This window comes from Anopheles arabiensis, chromosome 2 (genome assembly GCF_016920715.1).
Source record: "Anopheles arabiensis isolate DONGOLA chromosome 2, AaraD3, whole genome shotgun sequence".
NCBI classification, from domain to species: domain Eukaryota; kingdom Metazoa; phylum Arthropoda; class Insecta; order Diptera; family Culicidae; genus Anopheles; species Anopheles arabiensis.
This window is the reverse complement of record NC_053517.1, coordinates 688,934-712,415: the sequence shown is the minus strand read 5'-3', so window position 1 is coordinate 712,415 and position 23,482 is coordinate 688,934. Positions and strand designations below refer to the sequence as shown.

The 23,482-nt window shown below is 48.6% G+C and overlaps 3 protein-coding genes across 4 annotated transcripts; 2 read left to right on the top strand and 1 right to left on the bottom strand.

Annotated features, from left to right (window-relative positions):
* Positions 1–27: 27 nt before the first annotated feature.
* Positions 28–2,579, bottom strand: LOC120898078 (GATOR complex protein WDR24). Its single transcript, XM_040303423.1, has 2 exons — positions 2,444–2,579; positions 28–2,363 (listed from the first exon to the last, which is right to left on the bottom strand). The coding sequence occupies exons 1-2, from the start codon at positions 2,547–2,549 to the stop codon at positions 58–60; spliced, it is 2,412 nt and encodes an 803-aa protein (XP_040159357.1). The 5' UTR covers positions 2,550–2,579; the 3' UTR covers positions 28–57.
* An 82-nt stretch (positions 2,580–2,661) lies between these two features.
* Positions 2,662–4,648, top strand: LOC120898086. Its single transcript, XM_040303436.1, has 3 exons — positions 2,662–3,134; positions 3,203–3,511; positions 3,571–4,648. Exons 1-3 carry the CDS (start codon positions 2,682–2,684, stop codon positions 4,432–4,434), a joined length of 1,626 nt encoding a protein of 541 aa, XP_040159370.1. The 5' UTR covers positions 2,662–2,681; the 3' UTR covers positions 4,435–4,648.
* Positions 4,649–5,046: 398 nt separating this feature from the next.
* LOC120898049 (protein purity of essence) lies at positions 5,047–23,109 on the top strand. 2 transcript variants are annotated; one of them, XM_040303384.1, is made up of 8 exons: positions 5,047–5,198; positions 5,331–5,428; positions 5,650–6,086; positions 6,608–9,157; positions 9,229–9,728; positions 9,794–13,689; positions 13,756–22,536; positions 22,631–23,109. In XM_040303384.1, the coding sequence occupies exons 1-8, from the start codon at positions 5,077–5,079 to the stop codon at positions 22,792–22,794; spliced, it is 16,548 nt and encodes a 5,515-aa protein (XP_040159318.1). In that variant the 5' UTR covers positions 5,047–5,076; the 3' UTR covers positions 22,795–23,109. The 2 variants fall into 2 exon arrangements, with proteins under 2 accessions (XP_040159318.1, XP_040159326.1); XM_040303392.1 differs by lacking the exons at positions 5,047–5,198; positions 5,331–5,428; positions 5,650–6,086 and adding an exon at positions 6,199–6,529.
* The last annotated feature ends 373 nt before the right edge of the window (positions 23,110–23,482 follow it).

Sequence of the window (23,482 nt, the reverse complement as noted above, 5' to 3'; positions counted from 1 at the left end):
ACCTTACACTCATTGCACATTCGCTGTACAGTCGCAGTTCTTGTTTCGCAGGTTCGCCTATTCGTACTCACACAAATGTCCACACCGCGGACACTTGGAGTTGTTTGCAAACCAATGCTTCATATGCTCCAGATGGCCTCCATGCGAGCATCCCTGGCACCAGGCGTACAGGCCGCGAACGACCCCATTGCAAACGCTGCACTTCGAGCTTTGAGTAGACTTACAGCGTGCGCAATACCATCCCACCGATCCAACCAGTTGCTTCGAACATTGGCCACAGCTCGTGTACATGGTCGTCGACTGCTGGTTCATCTCCGATACCGATCGGATCCAGCTGATGTTGATCACCTGCGATGCCTCGTTCCAGAGCTGATGCCGGTGAAGCAGCTCGATGTACGACAGCAGCCAGTTCTCCTGGAAGCTCTCGTCTATCTGCAAGCTATGTCTGCGCTCCCCGAGTGCCATTAGAATGCAGGACGATGTCTGCACGTCACCAATTTCCGTCTGCAACGTCAAACAGTCAGCCAGCACCTGGTGCGGTTCCCAGATCGGCGGGGATGGGTTGTGGTCGGAGATTTTTAGGAAGGTCGGCGCCGTATTCGGTGGTGGTGAAGTTTCGAGCGATTTTTCAGCCATCAGATGCTTGCGAGGCTGCGTTTGATGCAACTCGTGCGCGTTCATTAGATTCGACGATGGGAAGGTGTAGTCTTTCACCAGGTCGTGCGGACCGGTGTAAAGAAATCCATCCCGAAAGCCTTTTATACAGTCGACCGAATCGAACGTTAGCTCCGTCTCGCCGAACACGAAATCGCACTTGTCCGGTTCAATGTCCACCGATAGCAGCTGCCCCAAGCCGTGTGTTTCGTGGGCGGTTTTACTGTTTGCAAACTCGAGAAAATCGTCAGTGCTGCTGTTATTTGCGACATTTGCCGGGCCAGTGCTGGGGCCGCTACCCATCGCACGATCTTCGCTGCGTCCCGTGCTCGATTGGTTGGAGTTTTGCGCCATCAGACGACCGCTGCCATGAGCTATTGCGTTCGAATTGCGTTGCTCCAGCTTCATGTTGGCGATGGAACTGTACGCGTACAGTTGGCTAATAAAATTCCACAGAAAGCTAACATTCGATTTGCCATACTTTTTCGCAACTGCCGCATTGTGGCTACAAATCTCCGCCAGAGACGCACCGGTCAGAATGTACTCTTTGGCGCATCCCTTCAGTGCGAGGTAGTCCTTTAGGAGCGATGTTTTGGTCACGTCCTTCGCATTCACGTTGATAGTTTTGGTCGAAAAGTTGGACAGATTCGATTTGGCCAGATGGAACTGTTCCGCCGACGGAGGCGTTTTTTGACGCGAACCCAACAGGGCCGTTCCCTGGCTAAGCAAGCTGGAGGGCGGTGGCGGCGGAATAAGCTTCATCTCGTACGCGTACAGCAAATCGCCCTTGTAGTTAAAGTTGGCACCTTGCGGATTAGCCTTCATTGCCGGCCGTGCCGCGTCCTTGAATACGTGCTTAAATATCGTCGAGTCCTTGCTGGTGGACAGTAGCACGTGCCGATCGTTACCCTTGAACGCTATGCCTGTGGTAACATTCGAATGCTCGTTAAACGAAGCATACGGAATGTACGGTCGGCGAAGGTCCCAGATGTAGATGCTGTTGTCGACCACCAGCGCACAGCTTGCAATGTGAAACATCTTGTCCGGACGCCATCGTATCCTGCCAACCACCGCGATCGTATGTATAGTGTACTCGAGGGAAACGTTTTTCGCACTTTCGTGCGATGAGTTCTTGGGGTTCGTGTTCCAAACTTTGATCTGCTTATCGCGGCTTCCCGTCGCCAGCCAGGACTGATTCGGATGCCAATCGCAGGTGTAGATTGGCCCACTGTGCGCCGTAAACTGGGCCGTACATCGGTCATTCCGGCGGATGTCCCACAGCTGTACCGTGCCGTTCTCGGACACAGCAGCAAACGTGTTGGGCGCATGTGGACTGAACTTTACATCCCGCACGCTTTCCGAATTGCTGAAGTACGTGTTTATGGCCGATTTGTCCGTGCGCAGATCGAAACACTTGATGGTGCCATCTTGCGATCCGGATATCAAAAGATTTGCTTCCGTTCCGTGGAAAGCCACCGAGTGCGCCGTACGCTCGTGCTCATTGTACACTAGCAGCTGCTTTTGGCGACCGAAACGCGACAAGTCCCACACCGATACGACACCGTTCGTTGCCGCGGTTGCGAGTATGTTTGAATCCAGCGCACTCCATGCCACATCGTTAGAGGAGTAGCTTAGATTTTGGTTCTTCCCGCCACGCATATTACATACCTCCGTGAATCCATCGTTTTCGATCGAGAACACCTTTAGTACTGGAATGCACCATTTAAATAGGTTTAATATCTGGCTCCCCGCAAACCATTGCACGGAATCTTCCGCCTCCTATACTCACAGCTACGGCCTGCTACGGCGATTTGAGTGCATTCTCTGTTCAACGCCAAAGCATTGGCGTGTCCGTCTTGGCATATGCGAATGGAACATGTTTTAACATCCCCCATTTTTGTGCTACACACATGAAACTATTTATACGCAAGCTTATCAAAATTTGTCGATAAGCACCAAGAAAATTCACACAGTGGTTTGTTATTGTTTCGTTTCTTTTCCAATTGGCAATCGTCGCTCTGTGGCAGATGACAGCTGTTTGCGCCTTTTTAACTGTCAGTTGCCAGTGGCAGGCGAATATTTGTTTGTGCATTGCGTTTTCCGACCGGCAACAGAAAAGTGGTCCCTTTGCAAAAGCGTTCTTCAGCTGGAAAATCATGGCAAACGAGGCCGAAGACCACCTAATTGCCATAAGATTGCAACAGCAGTTTGACAAAGAATCAATCGACATAAGTTCTGGCGAGGATGATGATTTAAAAGTCGATTCTATTGAACGGGATCGTCTGCTGGCGGTGCAACTTCAAGCGCAGTACCAAGCCGAATCGGTTGATTTGCTTTCCGATAGCGATGATGATGTTATATTACAAGCCACAGCTGCATCCGCAGATACACCAAAACAAAAGCCAAAACAATCATCCACCGTGCAAAGCGGAATCAACTATGTCCACACTGTTCAGGAGCCACAACTTTTTAAGGCAAAGGTAAAGAACCGGTCAGCACGTTTGTGCCCGTGTGTGTTTCAACGTTGTAATGATTTTAAATCTTTCAGACCTCGGATCTGAACAGCAACGAATATTTCATAGACGAGCTGCAGATTTACGTGGACATGGAGAACAACTTTGAGTGGAAATTCATCGATGTGCTGCTGCCCGACATTCGAGCGATATTTAACAAATTCGATGCACTGTTCTTTCAGTCTCGATTACAGAAGAAAAAAATTGACATTATGTGGTCCGACGCAATGGGCAACTCACTCACGAACAGGAATTTCAATGACGATCAAGGCAGATATTTGATCGCACTGAACGGACCACTGCTCACATTACGACCCCGCATCGAAATCATCAGTATAATTCTTGTATGTGTAAGCTATTCCGTTAATCCGCACTGGAATAACACTTTTTCGTCACATTTTAGCATGAAATGATACACGCCCTGCTTAAAATAGACGGTATCAAAGAACCCAACAATGGACATGGTGGAAACTTCCGTAAAATCATGACATTCCTCAACAGAATGCTGCAGACGAATATTTCCTTTAACCACAAACTACACAACACGAGTCTGACCTGCAGGAACGAGTGGTATCGCTGCACGGGTATCTGCCACAATTATGGGCCCTTCTATGGGATTGTGCGCTCGACTGAGGGCCCTCCTGGATTGCAAAATGAGTGGTGGAAAGAGCATGCCGATAGCTGTGGCGGAACGTTTTATAAAATTTATGAAATGAGCAAAATAGCTAACGGTGAAGTATGCACGCGCTATGCCGTCAACGTGAGGTATATGCTTCCGAAGCCAGAGAACATTCGCTGCAGGTTCAAAACGAAACTGCCCCCCAAGGAGTCGATCGATTTAACGTGCGACGTACCAAAAGTAATTTCCACCACCATCCTCGATACAGTTGTCCTTGATAACGAGGAGTCTGCTGAAACATCGGCTAGTACAGCCACCGCGGATACGTTCATCGCACAGTTTGAGCGGACAATCGCGTTCACGCGTGATGCCTACGAGATGCAGTGTCCAATTTGTCAGGAACGAATTAAACGCAAACTGTTCGCTAACCACATCGACGGTTGCAAAGGCACCGTACGAGTGGTGCAATGGAAAAAGTCTTCTACCGGAACTATCGTGCAAAATGGATTACTGGAACTGAAATCGACGCCTGGATTGCAACAGCCGTCCAGTTCGGTTCGCAAACCACGTCATTTTTCAGCTTCTGCACAATCTTCCTCATCATCCTTCGCCAACTACCAACAAGCCAAACGAAAGCGCTTCGGTTGAAGAAAAATACTCACATCCTGTTCAAAATACAAAATAGGATTTAAAAAACAAACGCGCACACGTACAACAGTGTCAGCTGTATTCTGTTTACCAAATACCGCCAATCAGCTGATCCGATCCAACGTTCGACCATCTCAGGAATAAACTATTGTTTAATTTATTAAATATTTCGATTGGTTACGGTCAAATACCAATCCATTCGAATGAAATTATACACAGAGTTGTTCATTTGCTCGCTCATTCCGTTTATTTGATGGGCTTTATTTATGTTAGCTCAAATTTTACCCGATTCTCGATTTTTTTTCTTTTTTGACAAATGGAAAATTCCACCTGGCAACTCGGCCATCCAATGTTGACGTTTGAGCTTGTTCGATAGTGGTTACACCTTTATGTAAACTCTATTTTGAAATTATAAAAATCTTGTTCAGGTTGTTGCAATATCGAAAATATTCAAATTGTTTCTTCTTATTTCTCACATTTTCATGCATTGTTAGAAATTCGACGTCTTTTTTGTTGTATCATCTTAGTTCACCTGCCCCAGTATTCATCAGAATACCCATATAACTACGAGCTAATGTGTAAGCGGGTCGCTGTCAGTTTGCTTTGTAGGGCAGAATTTTCATAGCAAGATAAAGTTGCAAAATGGCTGCTGCCCATTCCGGAGGTGTAGAGTGGGCCGCAATTTTAAAGCCTTTTCTTTCTTCATCAAGTGAAAATATCAGCAAAACCGATGTGTTAAACTTGGTAAAAACCATCATACTAAAGTAAGTAAATACTTTTACCTTGCTGCATATCGTTGCAGCTGTACCATTTTCGATTGAAAATCGGGCTACATCTCGTCCACTGCCCTACTGCGCCATCATCATCATTTGATTGAAATTATTTATATTTTCTAGTGAGAACGAAATCCTCGAACATGATGCAGCTCACAAGCAGTTTTTCGACAACTTCGTGGTCCTGGCCGCAGAAAACATCACGAACCAGGTTACTTCGTGTAAGTATGACCACGAATTGCAATTGCGAGAGCACCCCCGTACAGAGTACGGCCATACTGTATCGATTTTTCTTCCCTCTGCAAGTTGTTGTTTTCCTTTCATTCGCTTCGTCACTGCTTCATAAGTGCATGAAGTGCCCATCATCGGTGACACTCAGTATTGCTCACTGCGGGGATTTTTTTTCGTTGGCTTCCAACTAATGAATGTTTTCTTCCACCAGTGTCGCAAACTCAACTTCCACAATTTACGGAAGCTGCTTCAATATTGATTCGTTACATAATTCTTCATTTGGATACAACGGCACCATGCAAGCCCAGCATACTCCTGATGGCCTTAAAAGTCCTCTGCGAGGGCAAAAGGGCCACCGAAAACCAGCCCAACGCGACCAGTTCCGCCTCGTCTATCATTTCTGTTTCCGGGATGAAGTACTTAAAGTATCCAGAGATACCGGGCAATAAGCCGGGATCAGTTGGAGCTGCTAGCAGTAGCACCAGCGGCGGATCTGGTGCTAGTGCTGGTGACAAAGAAAGTCCCAAAGCGGAAATGAAACGCTCCCGATCGGATCTGTCTACGGTCATTTTACAACAGCTAACCACCCCGCTGTGCAGCTGGGCTGTAACTTTTGCTGCACTTAGTGAGGAACAAATCGACTGCACCGTAAGTATGACAAACAGCAAAACATTAATTTCCTCGTAGCAACCGTTGGAATGAACATAGTTTGATTTTGAATTATCGAAATGGAACCTGTATGTGAAATTTGTGCAGAAAGTTTGGTTTCTGATTGCATCAGACCTTTGGTGGCAACCAATTGTGGTCATATATTTCACACTAGTTGTTTACGCGTTTGGTATAGCATATTTGAAAATTGTGCCAACTGCTGCAACTGTTTTCCTGAACCATTCCGAGCTATACATCCGACACGCGGGCTGGCCAAACTTTCCATTGCCACCAAAGCGAAAGATGTCAATCATGTGCCATTTTGGCTATTGAACGATGGTAAAAAGAACTTTTTGCAAACCAGAGCAACCTTAGTGCAAAATCGAAAAATCAAGCGGAAATTCAACGAAGCTTTCCAATAACTGTTAATGGCAATTAGCTTTGTATTTGCATGTTTTTTTTTTTATATAACAAAGATCTGAACGATTCACTGATTCAAAATTCATCGTTATGCCTTTTAGGATCTGTTCGTGAAGCAAAATTTACAATGTATGATCGCCATCAATGCAGGTGAATCATTACTGCAATGGTGCACGACTGCTCTAGGAACGCCTGCTAAATATCGTTTCAAGTACGAAGAGTCTACCATGCTTGGCCGTCCTCTCTACCTACCAGTAACACATACCGAAGCCAATGCTATTAAAAACATTTTCAATTTGATGGAATCGGATATAACCAACTTGCAATTGGCGATATCGGTTCCACTGCTAGAACCGCTCACTCCTAAGAAGATTACTCTCCTGTCGCAGTGTGCTATGTCAGCGCTTTACTGTTGCGTGCTTACATCCACCGCTGTGAGTGTCATTACCATGGCATCGGCCGGATCGCAAAAGACCGCATCCTCTGGCCAACTACAGCAAGCACAAGGACAAACAGGAGCAACCCAAACGCAAAAGGAAAACGAAGAGGAGGAAGACTTCGCACGTGCTATCGTTGATAAAGGATTGGAAATTTTCACCAAAATTGGAAACCTTCTGAAAACATCGACACGCACTCACATTTATCAAAATCTCATATGTATGGGTGCGTGGTTGTTGATATCTGGAATTCAGGGCACGATGGGCGCATCCGGAAATGCCAGCGGATTGCAGCAAATGGTTCCTGTTTCAGCGAAAACAACGGAAGAAAGTTTGAAGGGACGCAGTCCGTTAAAAACCCTTGACGTGCCGCAGATGGCATCGGCTCAACCATCGCCCGCTTTGCGAGTTAATCTGTTCAAAGTCCAGCAAGGGTTCGGCGTTCTTAACGCTGCGATTGCGCGACACAGTATCATGCTGATGACGGAACTGATCGATGATCTGAAGATAGACTCCCGCACAGACGAAGAGGAATACAGTAGCATCGAATCAGCTGGATTTGATATTCTTGGCCAGTACACATCAATCCAGCGCGTAGTACGTGTGCTAAACAGTGCTACCCTGCAGCAGCTGCTCACATTCCTTGCCACTGTTTCGTATCGCAAAGCATGCACGCTCCGTCGGATCAACACCAAGAACACCAATGACGGAGAACCGATGAGCTACAGTGACTCGACCACCTACTTCAACGATACGTTCTCCTGCTCAGAGGAAAGCGAACCGGAAGAGGAAGACAGCGACAGCTACCTCGGGCTTTGGTTTAAGGAAACACTCTCGCCAGACATGAACGAGGAAATGACCGAATCCCAGGAGCAGGAAAATAAGGATGAGAAAGGCCGTCACGGTGCGAACCTTGTGCCAGCAAAAGATGAGCCACACGAGTATCTGAGCCTTGCATCGTTAATATTCAACTTTTTCGATGTTTCGCTTGGCGGAAATCACGTATACCTGAATCGGTATGTGAAGACAGGCCTAAGCGAACAGCAGATGGTACTGCTGGCTAACATTTTACGCGATCTTGATCGGGATTCGGCACGCGGGGAAATCGATATACCTGGGTGCATGCAGTGGCAAAATGCCATGGTGAAATTTTCCGGAGCTGTCGGACGCTACCTACACAATCTAATATCAAACTCGCTGCTGAACGAATCGCTCCAGTCTGCCCTTCTGCTACATTTGGGCGTTTCGCCGTGGACGCAAGACTCAAACGTCTGGCCGCTACAGGTTTATTCAAGAACACTGGCAGTTTTGGTGCAGATTCTGCTTTTGAAACCGTCACAGGAAAAAGAAGCAGCATGCCTGTCAGTATGGCACCGACTCGTGAATACGATTGTGGAAGGCATTTGCTCCACACAGACCATCCCGAACGAGTCGGAGATAGAGGACCTGAATGTTGAACACGCCCAGCTGCTGCTGTTCCTGTTCCATTCGCTCAATCTGATGCAAAAGAAATCGATACTGCTGCTCACGGCAGGTGGTGTAATTCGATGCTCGGAAGTTTGCCGCAGCGTCACGCCTGATAAACCGTTGCGAGATAATCAGATAATGCTACTGTCGCGGCTACTGCTGTTCCTGGAGTATCTGATGAAGCACCTGTACAATCCGCCGAATGTTTTGTTGGAGCAGGTGCGCTGGAACTTATTCAGCGTTTTTACGCTCGATAGTGAACAGAAGCTGGCCGATCTGGTAAACTATAAAACGAAAATGATGTCATTCTGCCGAAAGGATATAGAAGACAAGCATCGTAAGCTGGCGAACGAATTCAGTGTAGGCGGCGTTAAACCCAAGTTCTACTCGTTGACTACAGTCGAATCGAAAGTACAGCAAGAGTTCAAGCTCGATGGCTTGGCCTGGAATTTTATTCTATGTACCCCAGACAAACTGAAGTATCCGTGGCTTATAGATGCGTTGATTGATATTCTGGGCATAACGGATATGTGCCTGGCCCGCATTCCGTTTCAAACGCTGTGTGCTGTGCACTATTGCTTCAGTCTTAGCTGGAAATTGCTGCTCGGATTGCCACCGTCCACACAACACGTCGAAGCGCTAATGCAGGAAAAGAGCCCCAATTTGCACTCCTTGTTGTGGTCGATTCGCTGTCTACACCCCATAACCCATTCGCATTATCTGATTGTAAACAGTCTCGTTAAACAAGTAAGTAAAGAGAAGTCCAGGACTAAACTGAAAGCAAACCCCTAATGACAATCTGTTCCTTCTATTTTAAGGGAATGTACACCCAGTCAGCCGAGGCTATGTGGATTCGTTTAACAGAACACGTTTCGGATGTGAAGTACAGTTTGAAAATGACATTGCTGGGGTTGGAATCATTTGCCAAGAATTTCTCATCCGACCAGCCAAGGCTGTCTAAGATCATTCTTCTTGACAGTCTGATGTCCCATCTGTTTGCCGTATGCTGGGCAGAAAAGGAGGGTGTGAATGTGAAGACGCCAAAATCCACCGGTACTTCAGCTGCATCCTCAACTTCTGGCAGTGTCGCGACCTCCAACACCGGGTCCGCGGCAGCAGTGACAAGCGATGGTAATGTCTCGGGTTCGAGCTCAACAATTGTCTCGGCAGGTGGGAACAATTCAGCTCCAGGCTCAAGCTCAGCTGTGTCCGACGGTTCACCCTGTTCCATCTCGGCAGAGGTCTCACGTGCAGACCTGACGAAGAACATTATGCATGCTTTGTTGGACGTTTTGGAAATCGTGCGAGAGGCTACCTAGTAAGAAACATTGGTAGTTGTTTTTAAATATCGCTTCTGACCATATAATTTGTTTTTAATTTCAGCAAAACTATGTTTCAGAATTTGAGTGGCCAGATACCATCTTGCTTGATCGAACCGCTTATTGCAATTGCTGGTACGAAAAACTCATTCTGCTCGGAGCTTGCTCAGCAGCTGGTTAATTGTATCACTGGTCACGATAAAGATGTAATAACCGTCGAGTGGCGCAAGAGTTTGGGCACACTGACGGAAGAAAACTTTGTCAGCGGATCATTTCCGGTCGAGACGCACACTTTGACAGTCATCGAGGCGCATCTAACGGAGGTATCAAAACATTTGTCGTACTCCATACTGCTGTCGTTGAAGAACGCGCTCAAATCGGCGATTAACCTCATATACTACATGCTACCGAATTACGACGATGTTAAGGTGGACGAACGCTTGAAGGAGATACTAATCCCGATGGTTTTCGATTTGCGTGCCGAATACTTACACGCGCCAATCAACAAATGTTTGGAATCGCTCTTGGGTGGAGATAGCAACTGCGAAGCATATCAGCTAGCCGCATTTTCAAATATTATTCGCCACAGCTACCAATTTTTAATTGAATATACCGACCTCTGCGCTACGGGTCGCGCAACAAACATCGATGAATCGGTACTTTGCAATATTCTCAAGTACTGGGAATCGATGTTGGAAAAATCGAACGGACTCCGGGCGATGCGCAACTTTTTCTACGAATCAAAGTCTGGCAATCTGGTGCAAATATTGCTATCCTTCACCGGTACGAATATCTCCCAAGCGTACTCCACACGTGTGCTGCAATTCTTCGAGAAGCTGTTTCAAGCGGCGGAAAAGCTCGATGCACCATTCGATGAGGAAGAGCTGTGCGCATGCATTGCAGAGCTAGCCGTGACGGATAGTGCGCGATTGAAGAGTTGGCTGAGTCACATTTTACTTGGTCCTGGAGGAATTAGCCTGACTGCAAACGCATCAAACAACTCGAGCAACGTGCCAACTCCGACAAACATGGCAACGGTGTCGGCTATTCCGAGCATTACTGATCAGCTAGCAGCATCTGGAACGGCCGCCGGAGGAGCCGGAGAAGCTGGTTTATCTGACAACAACACCACCGCAGCAAATGTCCCAACTACAACTGAGGGTGAGCAACAGGACGCCATGGATATCGACTATGAATGCATGACCAAAGGAAGTGGATGGCAGGCGGCAGCAACGAGCTGTGGAAAAGTGGCCATTGAAGATGCATCGGGAGAGTCACTCGAGCGCAATGGAAAACTGCTCCAGTCGCTGGTCAAGTACATAGTTGCGGAAAACCGTATCTCTTCGTCAGTATCAGAAGCTCTATTCCAAGCTTTGATTCAGATTGGCCACAATCTTCTGTCGCCATCCCAGGAGGCAATCGAGTTTTCCGACCTTCTGCAGGTTATGATCACGCTTGCCGATGCGGGCAAAGGTCGTGGGCATGCTCTCCTATTTGCAGCTGCCATTGATTGGTTAGATGTGTGCCGGGCACAGGTGTTGGAAGCTGGAAAAAGTGGATCGAGCGGTTGGAGGGCAGCTATCCAACTAGATAACGTGACTGCTATTTTGAAGTACATGAGCGATCTTCTGCTTGGACTGGGCGCTAAAGGTAGCAAGTCAATGAATCCACCGTGGGACGAAGAGTCGCTGATCGACGCAGACGATATTCTGGAAGAGCTCGGAGGTGAAGAAGAAGACAGTACGGTCGAGGACTCCGATGAGGATAGTCTCGGCAATAAACTGTGCACCTTTTCCATCACCCAGAAAGATTTCATGAACCAGCATTGGTACTACTGTCACACGTGCAAAATGGTGGACGGGGTCGGTGTGTGCTCAGTGTGCGCCAGAGTTTGCCACAAGAATCATGATATAAGCTATGCAAAGTATGGCAACTTCTTCTGCGATTGCGGTGCGAAGGAGGACGGTTCGTGCCAGGCGCTAAGCAGACGAAGTAATTCTGGCCATGGAGAAGAGTCGATTTTGGGCTCCACATCGTCCGCTTCACTTTTAACCCGCTCCAACGATGCCGATAGTGTGTTGCTGGCCAGTAGCTTGCTGAGACGGCGTCTCCCTTCGAGTCCTGCACACGAAGGTTCCAGCACAAGCCGCACATCCCAAGGAAAGCTTTCTGAAAAGGAGCAACAGTTGGCAAAGATCATTGAAACGTCGCGTGAAGCCTTGAACAACCCCAGCCAATGGAAGACGGTGATTCGGTGCATTCTGGTCTTCTTCAACTCTCTAATGCCAACAATTAAAGAGCACTGCGCCAGGTACTCGCCCGTGGGATGCTATTGGCGTGCTAAGAGTGCCCTAGAACGACTACACCGTCCGGAAAAGTCGTATGTATTGAGTGACGAAATCATGATTGCCACACTCGGGTCGCAGGAGGGTGCTTTTGAAAATGTGCGGATGAATTACTCGGGCGAACAGGGTCAAACCATCAAACAGCTACTCTCAACCTATCTCGTCCGTCGGGTAGCATTGTGCTGTTTAGCTTCTCCCCACGGAAAAAGGCAACAATTAGCTATATCACACGAGAAAGGAAAAGTAACAATATTGCAGCTGTCAGCCCTTTTGAAGCAAGCAGATGCGGCAAAGCGTAAGCTTACTCTCACACGACTTGCATCGGCTCCAGTTCCTTGTACCGTGTTGTCGCTCGCATCGAATCCCGCCAATGAAGATTTCCTGGCCGTATGTGGCTTAAAAGAGTGTCACATACTTACTTTCACCAGCACGGGTACAGCAAACGATCACATCGTGTTGACGCCGCAGCTTGACACGGGCAACTTTATAAAGCGGGCCATCTGGTTGCCATCGTCGCAGACAAAGATAGCACTAGTGACGGCAGATTTTGTAAAAATCTATGATCTTGCCGAAGATAGCTATAGTCCACAGTACTATTTTCTGGTGCCTAGCGGCAAGATTCGCGATTGTACGTTTGTGTACGACCAAGACGGTACGTACTACATGCTGATTATGTCTTCACTTGGATACATCTACACACAGCCCCTCAGCGACGAAAGCCTGGCAAAGCATGGTCCCTTCTACGTGACTAGTACGCTGGAACTCGACCATCCGTTGATAACAGACGACAATGGGCAGATACTGGCAGGAGGCGTCTCCATCTACTATTCGCACGTCTTGCAATTGCTGTTCTTCAGCTATGCCGCTGGTCGTAACTTTATGGCTCCGCTAACAAATGTCAACGATGGCGTGAAGTGTGTAATTAACCTGGTTTGCAATCCAAGCTCCAAGTTGCTCTCCAAGTCGACGACCCAACCCCTTTGCCAGTGGACAGAAATTCCAGGCCACCCGGGGTTAGTGTGCGCCATGATGCAGAGTCTTAACAATCCTGTCATCTTTATGATCAAACCAGATGGGTATATGGCACAGGAAATCAAGGCACAGAATGCAAAGGCCAAAATAATGGATATGGTCGCTATCCGCCACAGTGTCTCTGGGGTAGAGAAAACCACGCTAATTTTGTTGTGTGAAGACGGCAGCTTGAGAATTTATGCTGCGCATCCAGAAAACACTGGTTATTGGCTTTCCCCAGAAGTCCAGCCCGTTGGACAGCAGCAGGCCTTTGGTTGGTATGGACCGGGCGGAAGCATGTATGGCAAATCTGCACGCAAATCGAAAAAGCTGGGCAAACAATCAGCCCATGGAGCGGGAGGTGCGTCCTTATCAGCTGGCGGAAAAGGTGCAACCGGATCTGCTCCAAGCTTCCCGATAGACTTCTTCGAGCATTGCACACTGATGAATGAAGTAGAATACGGAGGAAATGATTTACTGCAAATCTACAATACGCAACACTTGAAACATCGCTTAAACTCAACAGGGTTGTACGTGACGTCTACTAAAGCAAACGGATTTACGCTGGAAGTTTCTAATAACGATACGAATATGGTTATAACAGGTAAATAAATGCGTGTAAAATTAAAATTTATTCAAGTCACCTTTTAACATTTCAATTTTTTTGCAGGTGTTCGTATACAGATTGGCTCCCAGGACGTCACTAAAGCACCACAACGAGTGACCATTCTTGGTCGATCAGTAACAACGGTGGCTACGAGAGCTCGTTGGTTTGATATACCGCTAACAAGAGAAGAAAGTCTGCAAAGTGACAAGAAACTCAGCATTCACTTCGGAGCTTCGGTAGATGCTGAACAGATAACGATCCTGGACAGCATTAAGATATACGGAAAAACTAAAGATGTGTTTGGTTGGCCCGAAGAAACAGAGGATGCTGCTGGAGGACAAATGGCGAACGGTGCCTCTGGTAGCAATGGACAGACGACGATGTCAAATGTAAATGCTGGCAGCGATGGAGCTGCTGCCGACGAAAATGATGCAGGTGGAATGTACATGACGTCGTTGGATCGTATGCTGTCCAGCATGCTGCACGTGCTCGACAGTGGCGTATCTCTGCTAGGTGGTCCAAATTGCGACGACAATTATCGTCAAACAGCGATCGATGTGGCTACAAACTTGATCCTCTACCCGACTGTGAACGTAGTCCAACAGGATGCTCGCAACGTACTAATGACGTGCCATCCGAACAAAGCGGCGTATAATTCCTACAAAGATAAAGAAATTTTGAATGACATCTACCGGCAGCTGAAGCAAATGTACGAAGCAACCGAGAGCGGAGACATTGATCCGGAGGCTTTCTATCGAGCAGTTTTGATGATGCGAAGCATCGCTATTCAACGACCACAGGCTATGGCAAAGATCTGCGCGGAACAGCAGATGGACATTCTAGCGCTGATGATGATTCTAATGAAAGAGCTGTACCGTATAACTCCAGCGTATGAAGAACCGATCGCGATCGTAAAACGCGGACTGTGTCATACGGAAGCAGTCATCTACTCTCTGGTGGAAATCATTTATGCTTTCGCCTTGGCTGACGGTGAGCAGGTCGAGAAAATGGCCAAACTCTTTGTTCGTTTGCTGCTCGACCCAGCACCGATCATAAGTCATAGTGCGAAAATAGCAATGATTCGTTTATTGCGACCGAAGCTCAAGCGTCGAAAGGTGGTCCTTATTGAAAGCCCTCCTGTTTGTTCCACACCTACACCCTCGGGATCGGGAGGAGCAGCAGCTGCTACTGCAGGACCGTCATCATCAACGATATCAGCTGGAGGATCATCAACATCAGGAGCTGGTCCGTCGACTTCCGCGGGAAGTGTAGTGGCGGCGAATGAAGATTTTGCTGCCGTTGCAGCGGCTGCAGCAGCAGCCGCGTCCGGTGGAATGCAGGAAGTGGATGCAATCGAATCCCTGGGGTTGGAACCAAGTGCAGGCAACCAGGCTATTGCTTCACTGGAAGCCCTACTGGGCGTTGGTTTTCCACATTTGCTAGAGACACCTGATGCGGACGACACTATAATGGAGATAGCGATCGCGCTTAGCCTCCAGGATAATGAGGCCGATCTACAGCTTTTGCAGCAGAGTATTGCCAATTATCAGGGAAGAAATAGAAATTCAGCTGCGCAAAGCTTGGCCGCAGCAATTGCCGGTGGCTCTTCATTCAACGTGGAATCTAACGCGTCTGGAGGCGGATCGGACGATGATGAAATTTCCAACGTTGCCACAGAAGGGTCTACGCTGCGAACGTCTCCTGCCGGTGAACATGCTGGCAGTGGAAGCGGTGGATCCGAGAGTGGTTGCAGTGGCGTAGAGAGTATCGGTGGAACTTCCGGGCGCAGCTCAACATACGAAGAGCAGCCGAATCCATCGCCACCGCGCACTTCTGTGGTCGATCAAATGCCGTCACAATCGGCAGGGGCAGCCACAACTTCAGCACAGGCTCCTGCTGCGGAAGCCGAGTCGTCCGACGCAAGCGGGGAAACTGCCAACAAATTACATGGTTTGCGATGCTCCATTCTGAATCAGTTGGTGGAAAACTTTTCCGCCCTGGACACCGTGAGTGGTGCGCAGTGTATCCCGTTCATGCAGGTGATTCTTATGCTTACGTCCGATCTGGATGGCACTCAGGAAGCAGACCAACAAGCTTTGAGCCTATTGTTACAAGCGTTGATCGATCGGCTGGAAATTCCATCTACGAAAATGTACGAAATGGCCAACCGAAACCCCAAAACGGAGGTGCAACTTGTGGTACTACGTTTAATCGGCGTTTTGATGGGAAAAGTGAAGTCCAAATCATCATCATCGTCATCTTCCGCCGGCACTTCAGGGGCGGCTAATGCCTCGAGCGGTGATAGATCGAGTGTCAGTCAAGCCGTGTTGGATAACGCAACGTTTTTGGCGCAAACTACAGCCAATGCGCTTATGAAGAACAATGCCATTCCGTATTGTCTCATGATAATGGAATCCTTTTTGCCGCATTGGAAAAACGCCAGCGCTTCTTCAATCGATGAATTGGCTTCACCTGCAATAGGAGCGTCTAACGCCAATGCGTCGGCGAATGCAGCCTCTTCCAGCAGTGGTACAGCAAACGTGGCTTCGAATAATACGGGACCGGTCATAACAGCACCAGGAGGAGCCCCGTCGAACGTGCTGCTTAAACCAACCATGTATGGAGTGTTTCCAGATATGCAGCCGTTCTTCGCCAGACCCTTCCCCAAAGGATCAAACGATGTATTTGAGATGTACTCACAGGTGCTAACGGAGATGGCGGTTAGGTTACCTTACCAAATTTTGAAATTATCTTCGGGACATCCATCATCCCAGGAATGGAACCATTCACTGTGCGAGTACATGACTTCCACGCTGTGTGAATATATGATGTACATGCAGTCGCCGGTTCTGCGACGCCAGGTTCGAAAGCTGTTATTGTATATTTGCGGCAGTAAAGAAAAGTATCGCCAGTTGCGTGATCTACATTCGTTGGACACACATATGAAAGCGGTAAAAAAATGCTGTGAAGCTGGCTATTCCCAGGCATCATCATCGCCATCGCTCACAAGTAGTCATACGACCATCCTCAGCTACGATGCGTTGGTTGAGCTGACGGAACATTTCCGCGCATGTCAAGAAATAGCATCAATCCGCACCGGAAACTGGCAAAAGTTTTGTGGTCGCAATTCGGACATACTTTCTTCGCTATTGAACATCAGCACGTATCAACTGGAAGAAGGCGTATCAACGATCATACTGCAACTCCTTCAATCCGCCATCTGCAACACGTCATCGCAGGGACAACAGACTAAACCATCGTCTTCCGGTGTTACAGTGGATCAGCAAATGAAAGTGTCGGTCGTTGTAAAGGATCGAAAGGATCGCGACAAATCGGAAGAATCTGACACGATGGCTGCACCGTCAGAGTCAAAGTTCGATGCCGCTCAGTGTGTTGCCCTAGTGGCACAAATCTTCAACCAGGTCAGTCCGGCCAGTTTGAGCAAATTCATCCGCAGCTTCCTGCTCGAAACCAACTCGACATCGATCCGCTGGCAAGCGCATAGTCTTGTGTACGCATTTTACGAAAACAGCAGCGATCTACACAAAGAAACTCTGCTCCAGTGTCTGTGGAGTTTGTGGCCATTGCTACCAGCGTACGGTAAACGCACTGCACAGTTTGTTGATCTGCTCGGCTATCTGACGCTTAATACACGCTCGCTGATAGATAAGCTGCCGGACTACACTGCTCAGGCTGTTTCAGTCCTACGACAGCAGAATGAGCTGCTATCAAAACACCCAAATGCACCGATCTACACAGCGCTGGGTCAAGTGTTGGAACTCGAAGGATTCTATCTGGAATCGGAACCGTGTCTTGTTTGCAACAATCCAGAAGTACCGTTTTCGAACATAAAACTGTCAACCATAAAAGTGGATTCAAAGTTTACGACCACTACAACGATCGTTAAGCTCGTGCAAAGCCATACGATATCAAAAATTGTACTACGCATTGCCGATCTGAAGCGGGCCAAAATGGTGCGTACGATTAACATCTACTATAACAACCGAACGGTACAGGCGGTGGTGGAGCTGAAGAATCGCCCGCTGATGTGGCACAAGGCGCGTAAGGTGACCCTGCAGTCGGGCCAAACAGATGTCAAGATCGACTTCTCCTTGCCGATTACAGCCTGCAATTTGATGATCGAATACGCTGATTTTTACGAAACTGTAAGTGGATCAAGCGAAAGTCTGCAGTGTCCGCGATGTAGCGCTGTAGTTCCTGCAAATCCTGGAGTGTGTGGCAACTGCGGCGAGAATGTGTTCCAGTGTCACAAATGCCGTGCAATTAACTACGACGAAAAGGATCCGTTCCTTTGCCATTCATGTGGATTCTGCAAGTACGCTAAGTTCGACTACAGCATCTATGGCCGAGCGTGCTGTGCGGTGGACCCGATCGAATCGGCGGAAGATCGAGCGAAAACCGTACAAACAATTCATACATCGCTGGAAAAAGCAGACCGCTCGTATAAATCGCTACAGAACAACAAACAGATTTTGGAGCTGCTAGTTCAAAAAGTGTCCGAACACAAGCTTGACCGTACGCTCGATGAAACGCTCGTCGGTGCTTCGGTCATTGGAGGAGCTGGAGGAACTTCGCAAGTTAACAAGGTCATACAGCTGTTGGCGCAAAAGTATTGCGTGGAATCAAAAACTACTTTTGAGGAGCTCAGCAAGATTATCCAAAAGGTGCAGGCATGCCGCAAAGAGCTAGTGGCATACGACAGAAGCCAAATGGATGTTCCTCCTACGTGTGGACCGGGACCTATGTCGACGAGCTTCGCCTCCAGTTCAGGCACGTCATCCAGAACTACGGCAGTCACTTTGAACAAGTGTTACGGCTGTGCCCTTGCATCGACCGAACAATGTCTCACGTTGCTTCGAGCTATGGCATCCAACATGGCCTGTAGAGTCGGCCTTTGCAGCCAAGGGTTGGTGCAAGAGCTTGCAATAAACAATTTACGCCGTGGAACACATCAACTGCAGGACGAAGTTCGTCATCTGTTGTGCTTGCTAACTCGTGACCTGCCCGATGCTACCGGTTCGCTATGTCAGCTTCTGCAGGACCGCGTAAAGATGGCGCTGTCAGGAACTGTCCCATTGGCAACGTTGGATAGTGCTGTGCGGCACGAGATGGCTCTACTGGAGGCAATGACCAGCCAGGACGATAGCTGCTGGGAAACAAAGCTTCGCACCGTTATCGAACTATTCCTGCAGGCATCTCGTGATGCCCGCGGTCCTGCTACTGCTGTCATTCACCCCTGTTTGCGAATTGTGCAGTCACTCATCTGCCCACCGCCGGTACTAGCGAGCACGATCTCCACTGGCAGCAAGCAACATAGCAAAGAACCGACTGTAAGCTCGCTGCAAGATTTGTGTACGGTACAACCAATCGAAGGAATTACCGTTAGCTATGAAAAATGGATCGCGGGCGATGCGAATCATTCGTTTGCTGCCTGGAAAGCAAGAATGCCTCCTGCACCTGCGGCCAATACCACCGGGGTTACCAGTCGTCGTACGGTAGGCGAAAATGCACCACCACCCATGGTTGCTGCTGCCGCTGCACCATCGCAGCCTATCGGGACTGGATTCCGTTCAGCTTTGGAACATCGACGAGCTACTGTACGCAATGCGTATCTGGTGGAAAAATATGCAAAACGATGGCGACAGAGGGCCTTAGCTAAAGGGGTCACATCGATTCCGGTCGAACTGCAAGCTGCTTGGTTGCAACCTATCCTGTTTAACACCAATTCACGACTTGGACGTCAACTGGCCTGTGCACTCATTACATCCTTGAGCCGCACAAACGAACGAAAACGGGAGCTTCTGGATCTTTTGACCAGTTTTCTGCGCTACGTCGGAGACAGTGGAGAGGCCAGCGCCGAGTTTTTGGCTCTCTATCGTATGCTAGCAGACGAAACACCCTGGCGACAGTACCTTGCATTGAAAGGTGTTTTATCATTGCTTGTGCAACTGGTAACGGAAGAAATTGAGAAGATTCACTGTCTGGAAGAAACTACACTCTCGACCGATCTGGCTCAGGGTTACGCGCTACGACAGCTGGTGGAACTGATGGCGCTTTTCTTGGAAAATCCACAGATCCGAAAAGCATACAAGGGCAAATTGCTAGGACCAGTGCTCCAGGGTTATCTTGACCTCCGCAAGCTGATCGTACAGCGCACGCGCCTGATCGATGATGCACAAGAGAAGCTTCTCGAAATGCTAGAAGAAATGACGACTGGCACGGAAGAGGAAACGGCTGCTTTTATGGCGGTATGCATCGACACCGTGCGGCGCACTCCGACATCGGACGTGAAAACACCAGTATTCATGTTCGAGCGACTGTGCTCTATAATACACCCAGAGGAAAACGACGTGGGCGAATTTTTCCTCACTCTAGAGAAGGATCCCCAGCAGGAGGACTACCTGCAAGGGCGTATGCTGGGTAACCCCTATCCTTCACACGAGGCCGGTCTTGGCCCTCTCATGCGTGACGTTAAAAACAAGATTTGCATCGATTGCGAGCTTGTCGCTTTACTGGACGATGATAACGGAATGGAGCTATTGGTGCACAACAAGATCATCAGTTTGGATCTACCAGTTAAGGAGGTGTACAAGAAAATATGGCTCCAGGAAGGCGGCGAGAGAGACAGTATGCGCATTGTGTATCGTATGCGCGGCCTGCTAGGTGACGCGACCGAGGAATTCATCGAAACACTCAACGCCAAGAGCCAAGAGGAGGTGGACAACGAACAGTTGTACCGTATGGCAAACGTATTAGCCGATTGTGGAGGACTCAAGGTCATGCTGGAACGCATTGGAAGTTTGCAGAACGTGTCAAAGTCACGTACCCTGTTGCAGGTTCTGTTGAAATTGTTCCTGCTAAGCGTGAAAGTGTCCCGTTGCCAGGAGGTACTCTGTCAGCCGGAACTGAGCGCAATCAACACGCTCCTGAAGGTGTTACAGCTGTGCTTGCAAAGCAACGAAAGCGATGCACAGCAGTCGGCCGTAACAGAGCAACTGCTAGAGATTATGGAAACGATTCTGTCCAAGGCCGCTTCTGATACGTTGGATTCGTTCCTCCAGTTTTCGCTCACGTTCGGCGGACCGGAGTACGTACAGGCGCTACTATCTTGCACGAACTGCTCGAATGTCCGGTGCAATCCATCCGTACTGCGACATCTAATCCGCGTACTAGCCGCTCTAGTATACGGAAATGACATCAAGATGGCGCTTCTGTGCGAACATTTCCGCTCGGTGCTGAACTTCGACAGATTCGATGCAGAGCGCAGTGCCGAGGAAGAGTTCAAGATGGAGCTGTTCTGTGTTTTGACCACCGGTATTGAGCACAATTCTATTGGAGGAACGCTGAAAGACTACATCATGAGTTTGGGCATTGTAGAGAAAGCGCTCGGCTACATCAAATCCCATGCACCGTGCGTGAAGCCAACGCTGCTGCGCACGGATTCGGACGAACTGAAGGAATTCATTTCTCGCGCCTCGTTAAAATATATACTGCGCTTCCTCACTGGCCTGGCCACGAAACACGAAGCGACCCAGCTGTCCGTTGCCCAGGACATCATCCCGATCATACATCGGCTGGAGCAAGTGTCTAGTGACGAGCATGTAGGATCGCTGGCAGAAAACCTCCTGGAAGCGCTGTGCACTGAACCAGCGACGGCCAAACGCGTACAGGAAGTGCGCGATTTTACACGCGCCGAAAAGAAGCGACTAGCAATGGCGACCCGAGAGAAGCAGCTGGACGCGCTTGGAATGCGTACAAACGAAAAGGGACAGGTAACGGCAAAGGGTTCAATCCTGTCGCAGATTGAGAAACTGCGCGAAGAGACGGGATTGGCGTGCTTTATTTGTCGCGAAGGATACGCCTGCCAGCCAAACAAGGTACTGGGCATCTACACCTTCTCCAAGCGCGCCAACGTGGAGGAGTTTGAGATGAAGCAGAAGAAAACGACCGGCTACACCACGGTAACACACTTCAACGTTGTACACGTGGACTGTCACATGAATGCAATCAGATTAGCTCGATCGCGCGATGAATGGGAAAGCGCCTCGCTGCAGAACGCCAACACCCGTTGCAACGGATTGCTTCCACTGTGGGGCCCGGACGTAAGTGAGTCTTCGTTCTCATCGTCGATGGCACGCCACAACACCTACATGCAGGAGTGCACGCAACGGTGTGAAATCACGTTCGCTAGCTCGATGCACGATCTGAAGCTGCTGCTTTGGCGCTTTGCTCAAGAAAAGAGCTTCCACGAGGATGCTGGCGGTGGTGGTCCACAGTCGAACATGCATTTGGTCGCTTATCTGCTGTTTTATGGACTGTACACGTTGCTCTCGTCTCGGTCATACTCGCGCGAGGAGATGATCCTGACCAATTTCATCGGCCACAAACCCTCGGAACGCTGGTTGGAATGTGCCTACGAAGCGGAGGGTCCCCTCTATCTGCTCACCATGTCACTAGCGTTGCACACACCCGACCTGTGGTCACGCCACAAGCTGGTACATCTGCAGAGGTTGATTGTGATCGCTCATGCCCGACACGTAAGCCCGAACTCCGTCTGCAAGTTCCTTGCGCCTGCCGATAAGCATCCAAAGGATTACACGATCTACAAACCGTATCTGATGTTCTGGGGGCTTGTCGATTTGATCTATTGCAACTTTTTCCGTACTGTCACAACGCCGAAGGATGAGGATTGGCCGATCTCGCTGTTCAACTACATTCGCCGAAACGACGAGTCCCTTCTCAAGACGGCCGACACCACACTGCAAACATTCACGGAGGAATACTTACCGTGCGCTTCGTTTGGCGAATTTTGTGACGTGGCAGGTAAGGATTCTGGTATACCGCCAGTTATTAGCAGCAAACACGACCAGACGCAATCGTTCGGTGTTGTAATATTATCTTTGTCTCACTCAAATAGGTCTGCTCGGAGAAATAGAAAATCCAGATGCGTGGATGGAGGACCTGTTGCAAGCGCTGCCAGCACCGGGTGGTGGTTCATCTGCTGGAGGATCAAGTGCAGCAGGTTCAAGCGGTGGAACCGGCCCGGCGGGAGCTGCATCAGGATCGAGCGGTGCAGAATGAAGATACTCGGCCGGATCATTAAATGAGACGCGTTGCTGGCGGTTAGCTTAATGGATTTTGTCATTGGCTCATTTGGCGCCCCACTACGCACGTATTTTAATCGAGTGTGAAACGCTTTACATTATGCTGTAGCGCACATAGTTGCATGCGAACTTATAATATTGGCCCATCGTAAACTGATGAAGATTGGGACGGTAGCACATATGCATATTTATCTTCAATATAATCTTTATCAATGCTATTCATACATATATAAATTGTTTTGTCATCAAATGGTGTTAATTGAAATAAATTAAAAGGTATTCATAAATGCAATTAAGATTGTGCTATTATTTTACGCACGCTATTCAGGAACGAAACGATTAAATTAGTTTGGTGTTTGATGATCCCTCAAAACTATCTATCGCTGATTTTACCATACTAGCCAGTCTTACAGAATGGTTCAGTCGTCAACTCGTTCGACTCAACAACATGCCCTTCATGGGTTCAAGCCCCGAACAGACCGTGACCCCATACGTAAGACTGACTATCCTTCTATGGTAAAAATAAGTTACTGAAAGCCAAGCTCACTTCACTAATGGGTACAGGCAGTAGGCCTTGACCGACAACCGTTATTGTGCCAAAGAAGAAGAAGAAGGCAGTCTTTACGGAGTTTGACAATTTACGGCTGCAATCACGTCGTGTATTG

Excerpts from the sequence above, each read along its gene's own strand:
- LOC120898049 (XM_040303384.1), top strand. The coding sequence starts at position 5,077 with ATGGCTGCTGCCCATTCCGGAGGTGTAGAGTGGGCCGCAATTTTAAAG. Across the intron at positions 5,199-5,330 it reads GTAAAAACCATCATACTAAA|TGAGAACGAAATCCTCGAAC; the intron begins GTAAGTAAATAC and ends TATATTTTCTAG. Across the intron at positions 9,158-9,228 it reads TAAACAGTCTCGTTAAACAA|GGAATGTACACCCAGTCAGC; the intron begins GTAAGTAAAGAG and ends TTCTATTTTAAG.
- LOC120898086 (XM_040303436.1), top strand. The coding sequence starts at position 2,682 with ATGACAGCTGTTTGCGCCTTTTTAACTGTCAGTTGCCAGTGGCAGGCG. Across the intron at positions 3,135-3,202 it reads CACAACTTTTTAAGGCAAAG|ACCTCGGATCTGAACAGCAA; the intron begins GTAAAGAACCGG and ends TAAATCTTTCAG. Across the intron at positions 3,512-3,570 it reads AAATCATCAGTATAATTCTT|CATGAAATGATACACGCCCT; the intron begins GTATGTGTAAGC and ends GTCACATTTTAG.
- LOC120898078 (XM_040303423.1), bottom strand. The coding sequence starts at position 2,549 with ATGGGGGATGTTAAAACATGTTCCATTCGCATATGCCAAGACGGACAC. Across the intron at positions 2,364-2,443 it reads CGCCGTAGCAGGCCGTAGCT|TACTAAAGGTGTTCTCGATC; the intron begins GTGAGTATAGGA and ends GGTGCATTCCAG.